General features: G+C 40.3%; 1 protein-coding gene across 1 annotated transcript in view; it reads left to right on the top strand.

Annotated features, from left to right (window-relative positions):
- LOC148851609 (exocyst complex component SEC5A-like) overlaps positions 1-14,831 on the top strand; it is a 68,172-nt gene that overhangs the window by 36,907 nt on the left and 16,434 nt on the right. Inside the window, exon 11 of the mRNA XM_088945535.1 lies at positions 14,330-14,473. Coding sequence (XP_088801661.1) covers positions 14,330-14,473 — 144 coding nt within the window. The remainder of the gene's footprint in view (positions 1-14,329; positions 14,474-14,831) is intronic.

Raw genomic sequence — 14,831 nt, 5'->3', positions numbered from 1 at the left:
CCACCTCCTCATTACATAGACAGCACCTGATATCTGGAATGCTCGTTCTTTTTTTTATCAACATTTCCTTAGACAAACATCTCTCCAAAGCTGCAACCCAAACAAAGAACTTAATTTTTGTAGGAGCTAGGTTCCCCCAAATGGCCTGACTAGGAAAAGGAGATTCAGTCCTCCTCACTAGCTTTTAGTAGAAGGATTTAACTGTGAAAACTCCAGTTTTGGTCCCTTTCCAGATTTTTTGTGTCTTGGGATTGGAGATTTAGTTGCTGGCTTTGTAACAGAGAGAGAAGGTCAGCAACCTGCTGAATTTCCCAGTCATTGAAACTCTTTCTAAATGAGGGAGTCCAACACATGCTATTCTCCTGAAGTCTGAATGTGTCTGCCACTAAGGCTTCTTTTTCTAAGGCCACATTGTACAAGTCAGGAAACATCTCCTTTAGGGGCCTGTCACCAATCCAGTGGTCTGACCAGAATTTCACTTTTCTTCCATCTCCCACTTTAAAACTGATGCAGTCGGAGAACTTTCTAGCTGCCTTACAAATTCCTTTCCATACTCCACAACCATAGGTTTGAGGGGGTGGTCCAGCATCCCACCCATTGTTCCTTAGGCCACTTCTCTATTACTTTTCTCCAGAGATTATTTGGTTCAGTTGAGAATCTCCACAGCCAACTTCCCAATAAAGCTATGTTGAACAACTTCAAATGTCTTAACCCTAAATCACCTTGTGATTGAGGTTTGCAGATTTGATCCCAGCTCACTAAATGATACTTGTGAGTCTCTTTCCAGCCTTTCCAAAGAAAGTTTCTCATCTTTTTCTCCATTTTCTTTGCCACCTCCGATGGGATAGGAAAAAGGGTCATAAGGTAAGTTGGAAGACTAGCTAACACACTTTTGGTTAGTGTGACCTTTCCACCTTTAGAGAGGTACCTTGACTTCCAAGTTGACAATTTTTGATCCATCCTTTTTAGAACTGTTCACCAAATAGCTTTGGAAGTACATTTAGCTCCAAGGGGCAGACCCAAGTAACTTGAGGGCAGGTTTTCCACTTTGCATCCCAATAACTCAGCTAAATCATGAATGTTAGGGACTTCCCCCACAGCTATTATTTTACTTTTTGTCAAATTCACCTTCAGGCCTGAAATAATCTCAAACCAGAACAGTAGATATTTCAGGTTTATAATTTGATCCTCTGAAGCATTGCAGAAAAGGAGGTATCATCTGCGTATTGTAACATGGGGATTTTGGTCCCATTGGGCCTTACTTCAAAACTGTCTAGAAACTCCAAATCTGAATCCCTTCCCACCATTTTACTTGGGCCTTTCATCACAATTAGAAAAGGCAGGGGTGATAACGGGTCTCCCTGTCTCATCCCTCTTGAGCTTGTGAAGTTTCCTTTTACAGACCCATTTATTATTAATGAAAACCTTGAGGTTGAGATGCGGACTTTAATCCAGCTCCTCCATTTTGAACCAAAATGCATCCTATCCAGCATATAGTATAAGAATGCCCAATTAACATGATCGTAGGCTTTTTCTAAGTCAATTTTGCAAATCAGCCCTTTCCTCCCATTTCTTAACCTGGAGTCAATTAATTTATTTGCAATAAGAACTCCATCATGAATTTGTTTATTATGAACAAAGGCACCTTGGTGAGGTGAAATCAGAGATTCCATCACAGCTCTTAGCCTTGCTGCCAGTACTTTGGCTAGGATTTTGTATACACTACCAATCAGGTTTAATGGCCTAAAATCCTTCATCTCTTTAGCTCCGCTTTTCTTAGAGATCAGAGATAGGAAAGTGACATTCAGACTTCTCTCTAAAGCAGCCGATTCATAAAACTCCTCCAAAACTTTCAACAGTTCTATTTTAATTAGTTCCCAGAATTTCTTGTAGAAAAGGATAGTAAATCCATCTGGTCCAGGGGCTTTTTCCCCTTCCAAACTGTCAATAGCCTCCTTAACTTCTTTTTCTGAGAAAGGTTTTTCTAGATCCTTGGCCTGCTGATCCGTGAGGGTGTCAAACTGAATACCATTCGGCTTTGGTCTTCATTTGCAAGGTTCACTGAAGAGATTTTTGAAGAAGAATTCACAAGTTTCAGCAATTTCTTTTTCTTGAGATAGTCTTATCTCCCACCTCTAGCTGGTTTATGGAATTTAGCCATCTTCTAGCATTAGCTAACTTGTGAAAGAAAGCTGAATTGCTATCTCCTGCTTTTAGCCACATAGCCCTTGACCTTTGTCTCCATTTAATTTCATTTTGGTAAGCTAAGGATTCATAATCCTTCTTTGCCCCTGCCCTTCTCCTTCTCTTCTCCTCATCCAAAGGTCCAGTTTCCTCCTCTGCATCCAAATCAGCAACTAATTTCAAGAAAAAGTCCTTTTTCTCCTCATCTTTCCTTGATCTTTCTTTCTGCCACTGTTTTAGTTTAGCTTTCAGCCACTGGAGTTTTTTAAAAAACACATGGCTGGCTGTGCCTTTGAAGAAACTTTCAGCCCACCATTGCTGGATATTGGAAACCAGCTCCTCTGATTCCAGACAACAGTGTTTAAGTCTAAAGGGGGGTGAAAATTTTCTCAAACCACCTGTGTCTAATAGAAGTGGAATGTGGTCAGAAACAAATCTTGGAAGGGCTTCCTGCTTTGAGTTGGGGAAGGCATCTTCCCAATCAGTAGAGATCAAGAATCTGTCTAGTCTTACCAATGAAGGCCTATCTTGATTATTGGTCCAGGTATACCTAGCTCCTAAGAGGGGCAAATTGATTAGCTCCCAATTTTGAATAAAATCCTTGAATAGACTCATGCCTTCGTTTCTCCTTTTACAACCTTTCTTGTCTTCTGGGTCTACTATGGCATTGAAATCCCCCCTGTCACCCAAGGGTCTCCCCAATCTCTTCTAATTGAGTTAAGCTCTTCCTAGAAAGCTTCTTTCAGTCTGTAGTCCACCGGCCCATACACCCCTGTTACCAGTAACTGTATGTTCTTTACTTCCCACAGAAGTTTGACTGATATGGAATACAAACTTATCCTCTTGTCCAAAGGTTTGAAGGCACTATTATTCCACAATAAAGCTACTCCACCAGCAGTATTCACTGCTGGGAGTTTGACCCAATCAACTGGGTCAAAACCCCAAACACTACTCACCTCTCTGAAGGTTAAATTCTGTAACTTAGTCTCCTGTAAAATTAGAATATCAAGTTTCCTGTCTTTTATAAAGTCCCTGATTACCATCCTCCTTCTGCCCGAGCACAGGCCTTGAACATTCCAAGAAAGTATTTTAATTCTCTCCATTTATTGATTTTTAAAATTTCCTATTATGTCTCCCACTTCCTGTTGGGTCGTTTAAACCCAGGCTAGTCTCAACATTTCTTTCGATTGCCTCCTGTTCTTTTTTTTTTTTTTTTCCTTTTTCCACCAAAAATCTATTTTCAATGGCAGCCAGCAGTGCTTTCATTTCCTCCTCTAACCCTTTGAAAGAAACCCCCAGAAAATCCTGAAAACTCAAAAACTTAGAGAGAACCCAATTTGAAATTTCATTTTCTTTTACATACCTTAGATTTACTGATTGCGAATGGATCTGAGAGCATCCATCAGCTGGTAGGAGCACTGCAAGAGGTTCTGGAGTGTGTTGCAACAGTGTTTGACATAGCAGTGGAAAATCTTCTTTTTCTCCAACGTCTTCCACTGCTGTAGCAACAGTGTTATTTTGTTCCTCCAAACTCGCCGTCATGCCCTTTTCCTTCTCTTCCGAGCCTCTGACTGCATCTGAGAATGACTTGGCTTGAACAAGGTCCTTCAGAATAATTAACCTGCCCCTTGCCTTTGGACTTTTACTGGAGGAACCTTCTTCTTCACCAGCTTCACCCGAGTCTGATAGGACATTCTCATATAGAGTATCACCACTTCTCTCACTATTGCATTGATACGCAGCATCCCATCTCTCCTGAAAGCTTGATCCTTCTCCATCGAATACAGTATCTTCAGTCTCTGAGGAGGATGAAGCCAAAAACACATTTTGGGCTTTACCTTTGCCTTTTCCTTCAGATCCACCTGTTGTGGGCTTCCGATTGATGTTTTAGGCTGGGCTTTTAAAATGGACTAGGCCTGGGTTAAAAGAATGGGCAGGCTTGTCCTTTTGCCTGAAATCGCGGGCTTCAAAGCCCAACTCCTGAGTGTGATTTTTTACCCAGTCTGCTATTGCGTCAGCCAGCTTATCTACTTAGGCCACGTCGGCATATTTCAAACTAAAGGGATTTGAAATTTGAAATTGACCTGGCCTTGTCCTTTTTCCTTTGTCAGCGTGAAAAACTCCAGACCGTAGGATTTGTTTGAAGGTCTACCGCTAGAATTTTGTCTTCTTCTTGTTCTCCTCTCCACTTTCTTCCATCCTTCTTTCTCCTGACCTCCGGTGAGTTCTGCACTTCGCTGGTTACCAGAAGTGTAGACTGGAGCAATCTCCATGTCTTTTTTCTCTGAATATTCCAACACTGCCCGTGCTTCTTCCTCGGCTGATTTCCCTGTTAAAATCTGAGAGATACAGTCCATGCCTATCGAGACTGCCTCTTTGTAATCCGCTGGGGTTTTCATTTTTCAGCTTTGATTTACAGCCAGATCGTTACTGCATACATTGTCTCCCCAACCACTATGCTAACTGTTTGTGGAGGCAGCCCCATCGATTGTACCTTTATTCTCATACATTCGAAAGATTCCCTGAAGCTTCTTGAGTCGTCCACTTCCATGAAACCCCCACACATATCTCTGATCTTCCGTCCTGTTTCGTTATTCCACAAATGTACCGGGAGGCCGAACACTCTAATCCAAAAGTGTCTCTGCTTATCCTCTCTTTTCTGCCAAACCCCGGTGTACTCCGTCCAGGGTTCTAGGTGCAAATGTGTTCCCCCAAAACACCTTGCACTGGTATTCAAAATTCTCCGAGCTTCTTCCTTAGAGGTTAGGAAGAACAGCCAATTTTCTCCATCCAGACACCTCACATTGAAGCCCTGATTACATCTCCACACTCTTGAAGACCAGGAACGTACTTTCTCCAGATCAAGTTCTTTCAAGTCGAAACTTCTTACCAAACAAGATTGCAGGAACTCGGATTGTTCCAGCATGCTTTTCCTGTCCAGTTCCAGGAAAAGAGGATCTGGAGTTAGCTTTGATTTGCACTTCACCCTGGGAAGGCCAAAGCTGGATTGTCGAAGATATCTCAGTCCTTGAAATCCTCTTCCCTTCTGCGTATTTCTAAGAAAACAGCGCTAGCCCCAAAGATTACATCTTTTTTGGCCCAGCCCCATTGGGGGCTGGGGACCCCCGTGCCTCCGGGCTCCGGTTAACCGCTGCCATCTCCAGTTAACCAGTTTTCATAAAAACCTAAGCATTTTGCAGCTAATATACTGATACCCATCTTTTGGGTATCAGGTGTCTCAATATTTTGATGCTTGCTCATAGCTGTAATTTGTGGGTCACCAGCTCTGATCTATTCAAAGGTATCTCTGTTAGTGACCTGCACAGCAGTGTATACAACTTCCTGTTCTCTTCCCACCCCAGCCATTCCCAAAGGCCCATTTACAATAAAGGAAGGAATGATGACACTAAACTTTGATGGAAGTGCTTTGGGCATGTTACCAGTTTGGTAAGATCTAATTTTAGCCCTAGAATAAAAGGAAAAAAAGAAAGAAGTAGAAGAGAGGAGAGATAGAAAGGAATGGCCACAGCTTGAGAGAATTGACCTCTCTCTTATGCCCCTGGTTATGTATGGGACACCCTACTTAGACAAAACACCTTTTAATAAAACAATGTAAAAGGACTAGAATACCCCTGGGCTGTCAACAACTCTAACAGGGCAATCTGGGAATAGCTGGAATTGGAGGAGTGTTAAGAGATGGTCATAGTAGAAATCTGCTGAATTAAAAAAAAATATAAAAGAAAAGTAGTTTCTTGAAGAGAGAAGGAAGAGAGAAGGAGAAGAAGAGAAGTTTGAAAGAAATGAGAGCAATAATCTGACCGCCCCTTCACTTATTATTTATACTAAAATAATAGAACAGTACAAAGACAACTATGCTCTTATAGGGCGGCAAAACATATAACAGCATATATAACACTCAAAAACATAACAAAATTTGGACTCACATAACTTCTGTGGTCTCCACCTCCTATCTAACAACTAACATAAAACATCTACTTAGAAAAAAATCATAAAACTAATTAATCTTCAACACTCCCCCTCAAGTTGGGAGTAAATGTCATACATTCCCAACTTGCGTAGATCATGTTCAAGCTTGTTCTTTGCCACCCCTTTAGTGAGAACATCAGCCAGCTGCAACTCTAAAGAGACATAAGGCAAACAAACTTCTCCGGTTGTTACCCTTTCTCTTATGAAGTGTCTATCAACTTCAATGTTCTTTGTCCTATCATGCTGAATTGGATTGTGGGCAATATTGATTGCAGCCTGATTGTCATAGTATAACATCATAGGTTCCTCTGCTTTCACCCCAATCTCACTTAAAAAAGATCTAACCCAAAGAAGTTCTGAGACACCATGAGCCATGGATCTATACTCAGCCTTTGCACTTGACCTTGCCACAACCGCTTGCTTCTTACTCTTCCAGGATATTAAGTTTCCACTTATAAAGGTACACACTCCTAATGTAGGCCTCCTGTCATCTAAGCATCTTACCCAGTCTGCATCTGTATAGATTCTAGCTTTAGATTTTCATGATTTGAGAAAAGAATGCCTCTGCCAGGGTGCTTTTTCAGATATGCAAGTATTCTCTCAATAGCTTCCCAGTGCTGAACCCGAGGTGCATGCATGTACTGGCTCACAACACTGACAGCATAAGTAATATCTGGTCGTGTCATACACAAATACAACAGTCGGCCCACCATTCTTTGATATCTCCCCACATCCTTTACCAACTCACCATCCACACCATTAATTTTGTGATTTGGACCAGTAGGAGTGTTTGCTGATTTGGTCCCCAGCTTCCCAGTCTCCCGCAGTAGGTCAAGTACATACTTTCTCTGTGAAATGAAGATCCCATGCTTGGATCTTGCAACTTCAATCCCTAAGAAGTATTTGAGCTCACCGAGATCTTTGATTTCAAATTCTTACTGCAATGATTTTTTGAGATCATCAATCTTCTCGATCATTTCCTGTCACCACTATATCATCCACATACACAATCAGAATTGACACTAGGGCATCTCTCCTCTTCACAAAGAGGGTGTGACCATATTGTGTTTATGTGTATCCAAAACGGATGAGTGCCCCTTTGAACCTATCAAACCAAGCCCTAGGTGACTGTTTCAGTCTATATAGAGATTTTCTAAGTCTGCACACCTTTCCCTTACCAACATTTTCATAAAAGCCTGTTGGAATGTCCATATATACCTCCTATAAATCACCATTGAGGAAAGCATTTTTGACATCAAGCTGGAACAAGGGCCATGAATAGGTGGCTGCTAGAGATAAAAGGATACGAATTGAACTCATCTTAGCTACTGGTGCAAAGGTTTCCAGATAATCAATACCATAGGTCTGAGTATACCCTTTTGCTACCAACCTTGCCTTGTACCTCTCTATCTTGCCATCGACCTTATACTTCACTACGAATACCCATTTACATCCGACTGTCTCCTTGTCTGGGGGGAGATCAACTATTTCCCAAGTTTGGTTTTTGACTAAAGCATCCATCTCATATTGCATGGATGTTTTCCACTTAAGTTTGGAGAGAGCCACAGTAACATTCCTGGGTATAGACACAAAATCCAAGGAAGAAAGGAAAGCACGGTAGGAGGGTGATAAGGCACTGTAGGAAAGATGGTGTGAAATGCAGTGGGCTGTACACTTTCTCTTCCCCTTATGAAGTGCAATGGGAAGATCAAGGTCAGTGGGATCAGTTGCAACAATGGTGTTAGGGACAGAAACATTATCATCAGAAAACATAACAGGCTCAGGCTCAAGAGTAATACCTGGAACTGTATCTGCCGAGTCTGGAGTTTCAAAAGGACTGATAGAGAGTGGTGTGGGTTGAGGATGTGTGGAGTCAACCATCATCTGCCGGCACTGATATTTTTGTGAGGCTGCCTGTAGTGGCTTAGGTAATGAAACTGGAGGTGCAGGTGCTGGCTGAACTGATGGAGGCACCACAGAAACAGGAAGAGGAACAGATTGTGAGTTCTCCTTCCTAAAACTCTCCCCCTGAGGAGAAGCACTCGAGAAGAAGAATGTGGATTCAAAGAAGGTAACATCCATAGTGACAAAGCATACCAGCAATACCCCTTTTGGTTCTGAGCATACCCAAGAAAAACACATTTCTTGGCCTTTAGGATCCAATTTCTTGCGATGAGGGCCAAGAATGTGAACAAAAGAAACACAACCAAAAACCCTTAGAGGTATATGAAATATCTCTCCATCTGGAAAAAAGAAGGCTAAATGGCACCTTAAACCCCAAAGTTCGTGAAGGAACACGGTTAATCAAATGCACGGCTGTAAGAACTGCATCTCCCCAGAACTGCACAGGAACTGAAGCACACACCATGAGACTCCTTGCCACCTCCACAATGTGTTTGTTTTTCTTCTCAGCAACTCCATTTTGTTGCGGTGTATATGCATAACTGCTCTGATGAACTACACCATGTTCTAAGAGATACGTGGTCAGGTCCTTCTCGAAGTACTCTCTGGCATGATCTGATCTAAAAGCCTTAATTCTCACTCCAAATTGTGTGAGAACCATCTGGTGGAACTGTCATACCAAGTTAGGAACCTCATTAAGTGATCTCATCAAATATATCCAAGAATAACATGTATAATCATCCACAAACAAGAGAAAGTAACAGAATCCTCACATGGAAGGGATATGATATGGCCCCCATACATCAATGTGAACAATATCAAAAGAAGTACTTATTTTATTACTTGGTCTAAAAGACTGTCTACAATGCTTTCCTAACTGACAACTCTCACACTCCAAAATAGATAACTGAACAGACTTAAACAACTTTGGGAAAAGACATTTCAAAGAACTAAAAGAAAGATGTCCCAAGCGATTGTGCCAAAGCATAATTTGGTTCATCGACTCTGACCCACTAACATGATGGCCCTGATGTCTCGAAATCTCATCTAGAAGGTAGACTCCATTCACCTCACAACCACTCCCAATCATCTTCTTTGACTCCAGAGCCTGCAAAACACAATTACCAGGAAGAAAGGTCACGGAACAATTCAAATTTTTTGTCAAAGAACTAACAGACAGTAGGTTGGTATGAAGTCCAGAGACATGTAAAACAGAAGATAGAGTTATATCATTGGTCATTCTAACTGTCCCCTTCCCAGCAATGGGCATATGTGAACCATCTGTTGTAGAGACTGTCTCTACTAGAGCACAACTGATAGGAACTGAAAATGGTAGGGGCATTAGTCATATGCTCAGATGCTCCTGAGTCTATAACCCAGGGAGGTCCCTCCTTACCTGAAGTGGATGCAAGATTTGCAGTTGCATATGAACTACCTGTATGTGCAAAGGAAGTGGTGTAGTTGGCTCCTACATTCTGTTGTCCATCTGGAAGGCTAGAGCTAGGTGAATCTTTCTTACTCATAAGCTGTCCAAACCTCTCCAATTTTGTTCTCACAGCTGCTACTGCAATGGATTCCCAATAAGTTTGGGAGAGAGGGGCTGAAGAGTCTCTTGTAGTGGCTACATTTGCATTTCCCTTCTTGTTTCTTATCCGAGCGGGCATAAGATTTGGGTGAAGCTTTCAACAAGTGTCCCTGGTATACTTAGGCTTCTTGCAATAATCATACACCGAGTCCTTCTTATCTTCCCTTCTAGTCTCACTACTCCCCCTATCTCCATTTGGCTTAGGTTTTGTTGTACCAACCATAGCCGACTGGTCAATCCCAAGCTGTCTCAGCATTACATTCCTTCTACTCTCCTCTCCACAGACAAAGGCATAGGCCTGAGAGAGTGTCACACCTTCCCTAGAAAGAATATGCTGCCTAGCAATGTCAAATTCAGGGTTCAGCCCTGCCAAGAACTCAAAAACCCTATTCCCCTCTACCAATCTGTGATAAGTTGCTGCATCATTTACACTTACGCATACCACAGTTTTTAAGTGATCTATTTCCTACCATAGGTTTTTCAGCATGGAGAAATACACAAGAGGTTTTTCTCCCTGTTTCATTCTTATCACCTAATTTCTTAACTGATAGGCTCTGGCTTCATTTTTCTTATGAGAGTAGGTTTTAGTCACTCCATCCCAAATCTCCTTAGCAGTATTAGCCCATAGGAATTTTTTTGCAATATGAGGTAACATAGAATTACACAGCCAGGACATTACCATGTAATTCTCCTACACCCATCGAGAAGAGTCTGAATCAGGTTTCTTCTCCTCCCCAGTGAGATACCCTGATTTTCCACGGGCACCAATAGCTATCTTAGCTGATTGTGCCCACTCCAAATAATTTGTGCCATCAAGTTTTACTGTAGTAATGATCCCAGACCCAAAAATATCACTACTACCTCCAACACCTAGTCCCACAGTACCGGTAGATTTCATCTCAGTATTCCAACTCTCCATCTTACTTTAAACAGTTCAACAGTAAGAAAAAAGTAGATTGGAGACCTTCAAAAAATAATTTAATATCACACACACAAAAACCAACCCTTCCGGAAGAAGAAAACCCTAATTGGAGGCAAAGTTCAAAGTATCGATATGATACGCATATCGGCCGTATCGTATCGGTACTTAGAAACGGCCGAAACAACTTTTTTTTTAGTTTTTTTTTTTTTAATTTTGGTTTTTTGGGAATCTTAAAACATGTTTTTTTATTATTACAAAAAGTTGGGGGTTCGAAACATCTGGAAACAGGCATTTCGGACCGTACCTTTTTCAAAAGATACGATACGATACGCCCGATACAGGGCACATCGTATTGATACTTTAAACCATGGCTGGAGGGAAATCTCTCTCCTCCCCACGCCTCCCAATAGAGAGAAAAGTGAATCGATCACTCCCAGAGGCCCAGAAAATTCCAGAAACCAAACCGCCATCTTCAAAAAATCAAAAGAAAACTAACAATACCTGGGCGCCCAAGATTAGATAAAAAACAAAGAGCCCACCTTTTTTGGGAGTCTTCCCCGTACTCCAGTTCTTCCTGATTTTGATGCCGAACAGTAGATCACCTTCCTGATGACTAGATCCCACCAAAAACTCCAAGAACTAGGCAATCTATAGCAGATCGATCAGCCCTTTACTACTTCATGCAGTCAGCTGATCTAGGGCTGCATTAGAATGCTTCAAGAAATCCTAGCCGATGCTCTGATACCAAGTAGAAATCTGCTGAATTAAAAAAAAAAATATAAAAGAAAAGTAGTTTCTTGAAGAGAGAAGGAAGAGAGAAGGAAGAGAGAAGGAGAAGAAGAGAAGTTTGAAAGAAAAGAGAGCAATAATCTGGCTGCCCCCTTCACTTATTATTTATACTAAAATAATGGAGCAGTACAAAGACAACTATGCCCTTATAGGGCGGCAAAACATAAAACAGCATATATAACACTCAAAAACATAACAAAACTTGGACTCACATAACTACTGTGGTCCCCACCTCCTATCTAACAACTAACATAAAGCATCTACTCAGAAAAACATCATAAAACTAATTAATCTTCAACAATAGTCATAGTAGTAGTATATGCTGGGCTTTTAGTGGGCCGATTGAGGCTGGTGACTCTACTGAGGCAGGGGTTTTGGCTGCTCTCACTGCTATCCGTATTGTTAGAGGCTTGGGCATTCAGAACATAACTATTGAAGGTGACTCTGCAAATTCTATAAAATGGTTAGAAGAAAAGGAGGGTGGCCATTGATCAAAAAAAAAAAAAAAAGGAGGGCGGCCCTTGGAGACTGTCACTATTTGGCTGAGGCTAGATATATTCTGGGGGCCATGACTGTAAACTTGCACTGGATTCCAAGGAAATTAAACTCAATAGCAGATGGCCTAGCATAGTCTGGTGCTCATTTGGATGCTTTGTACAGTGACAGGTCTCTACCTGTGTAGCTCTTGTGGGGCTCCCTCTAGTTTTTTTGATTGTACATCATCCCATGTACCTTATTTCTTTCAGTTACTTTTTCTCAAAAAAAAAAAAAAAAAAGAGGAGAATTATTGGCACTTTTGCAAGGTATTCGTTTAGCAAAGCAACTGGGTTATAGACAGGTGGAGATAGAAGGGGATTCAAAAGTAGTTATTTCATGGGAAAACTGCAATAGGCATATCCCATGGACTCTCAAACACATTTTAAGGGAAGTAGAAAGAATTGTGAAGGACATAAATGCTGAATTCAAGTGAATAAGAAGAAGTGCAAATGAATTAGCTTGACTCCCTTGCCATACAAGGGGTATTGAAGCTAACAACTGTTTTGGGTTTCCATGTAACCTTGATTATGATTGTTGGGGGATAACTTTCTTGTCATTAAGTTGTACTAATCTCATTTATAATTAAATATGATAAAATAATTTTCTGCTGATCAGAAAAACAGAGAATGAATATGATATATCTGCATTTAGTTATGTTTATAAATGAGGCCATTTGGCATCATGTGGTGGGTGCAATATTTTTCTATGAGCAAAAGAAAATCATAATCATCAGGTAGCAAAATGAATCTTTTCCGTTTTTTTTTCTTTTTTTTTTTGCCGCGGGGGGGGGGGGGGATTTAGAAGGGGAAATTCAAAAGCATATATCTGAGTCAACCCAAATATTTTTATTTTAATCTATAGAAAACTCTAATTGGGTCATATGTTGTCTGAAAGACGGTTCGCTGCTTTCTTATACTAGAGAAGAGACTAGATTAACCAATTCAGACATTGAGACAGTTTTATTTCTGGCCTTGTCTTGTTGCTATTTTGAGATCTTGGGAAATGAAAGTTTACGAATATTCTAGAGGTTCTCAAAAGAGAGGATTTGAAGATTTTTTTGAGGGGAAGGAATGCCTAATCGAAGTCTCTGAAGTAGGTAATGGGGGAAGAAAGATCTCTTTGCTTCAATTTTCTGCTGATTCTCTCTTCTTCTGTGGTGACAAACAAGAACAAATGCAGCATCTTAGATTCCCCCTTCATTGGTTTGAAGTTGTGTCTGGGCTGAAGTCAATCTAGCTAAAAGTGAGCTGCTTCCGATTGGAAATGTTGCTAACTTAGATAGTTTGGTGGAGGAGCTGGGCTGTGACATTAGTTGTCTTCAGCTCAAGTATTTGGGCTACCATTAGGAGCCAAATGCAACTCCAGAAGCATTTGGGACTCTGTGATCAAGAGAATGGAAAGGACTTCAATCCACATAAAATGATATAATTGTAAACTTGACTATCAAGTTTAACCTACACATGATGGAAAACAAGAATCTTTTGAAAAAATGTTAAAAGAAACAATGAAATGACAAAATAAGAATGAGGTTTTAATTGAACTGATTCGAATTGCATGAATTGTAAGATTCATGAATTGAATCATAGGATTCAAACAATAATCATAAGGCTTTGCAGAAAAGGATCCAAACATGAGATCCATATCAAATCCCTTGATATTCATGGATCAAATTGTGAATCAGATTGTCACTCATAAGAGTTTGAAAACTATGCTTGGAACAGTCCAAACCCAAGAAAAAGGGCTGCTATACAGCATACCTGCAAGACAGTGCCAAGAGAAAATTAGATCTTCATGAGTACCATTAGCATGAGTGGTTCAATCTGGTTGTTTGAGACCACAGTTTACTGAATTGATGACCGAGTCTCCAAAGGCCCCTAGACCAATCTCCTGACTCAACTATCCTGGTTTTAGAATTGCCCTCAACGATAAGCCTCTTAACTCAAACCCCAAAGGAACAAAATATATGAGATTAGTTACACCATTTACTATAATTAGAATATCACTAATGTCTCCAGGTTTCATAATGTACAACAATCAAAATTTAATTTTATACTATTTGCAGCCACAGGAATTCACATTTGGTCGATCTCCACCTTATTTGTTTATTTATATATGTTTTTTGGAGAGGGGAACCAGAACAGTGGTGAATCTTGGGGCAGGAGACATAGTAATGCTTCTCCATTCAATAAGAGCAACTTGTCTTCAGTCTCTTTTCTTGTGGACTTTCTTGTGAGCTTTGATCAAATGATTGTATTCCTTGTTCTTAAGGTGATATAGAACTTTATCATCATATCATGTATTAGATGCTTGATGCTTCCCTTTGTTGACATTTTTTTTGTGTTTTTTCCTTTTTTCTATAGCCACAATTTGGTTTTCTCTTCATTTATGGGTTTCATTTAAAAATATACACTGTTTTGGAACAGTCTTCCCAGGTTTCTGCTGATCCAAATGTCAAAGCTTCCAGTAATAAGCTTGATGATAAAGCTGGTGACACAAAGTACTCAACTCATTCTCTTGATGAGGTTGCTGGAATGATATGCAGTACCATATCTGCATATGAATTTAAGGTAAGCATGCCTTTACTTTTCTGAGATAACCATAAATGGTGGCTGCATCTTCTACCAGTATATCACTACAAACCTTGTAGAATATGTTACCATTTATGTTGGATTTCTTAGTAACTATTGGCTTTGTAATGGAAACTTGGAAAGCTATTAATTCTTGTTCAAGGGATTAAACATTTCTGATATTTGCTTAGAATTTTTTATGGCTTTATGTAGAACTTGTAGTGATTGTATCTGTGATAAACTTAATTCCATTTTTGTCGATATTTATAGAATTGGAGGAATTGAAGATATTATAAGTTACGAGGATAGACAACTGGACAAGAACATCCATATTTTTCTTATAAGCATAAGTGTAATT

Source organism: Nelumbo lutea, chromosome 5 (assembly GCF_056320005.1).
Source record: "Nelumbo lutea isolate HS-2025 chromosome 5, American lotus-T2T, whole genome shotgun sequence".
Taxonomy (NCBI): domain Eukaryota; kingdom Viridiplantae; phylum Streptophyta; class Magnoliopsida; order Proteales; family Nelumbonaceae; genus Nelumbo; species Nelumbo lutea.
This window is presented reverse-complemented; position numbering and strand designations above follow the sequence as displayed.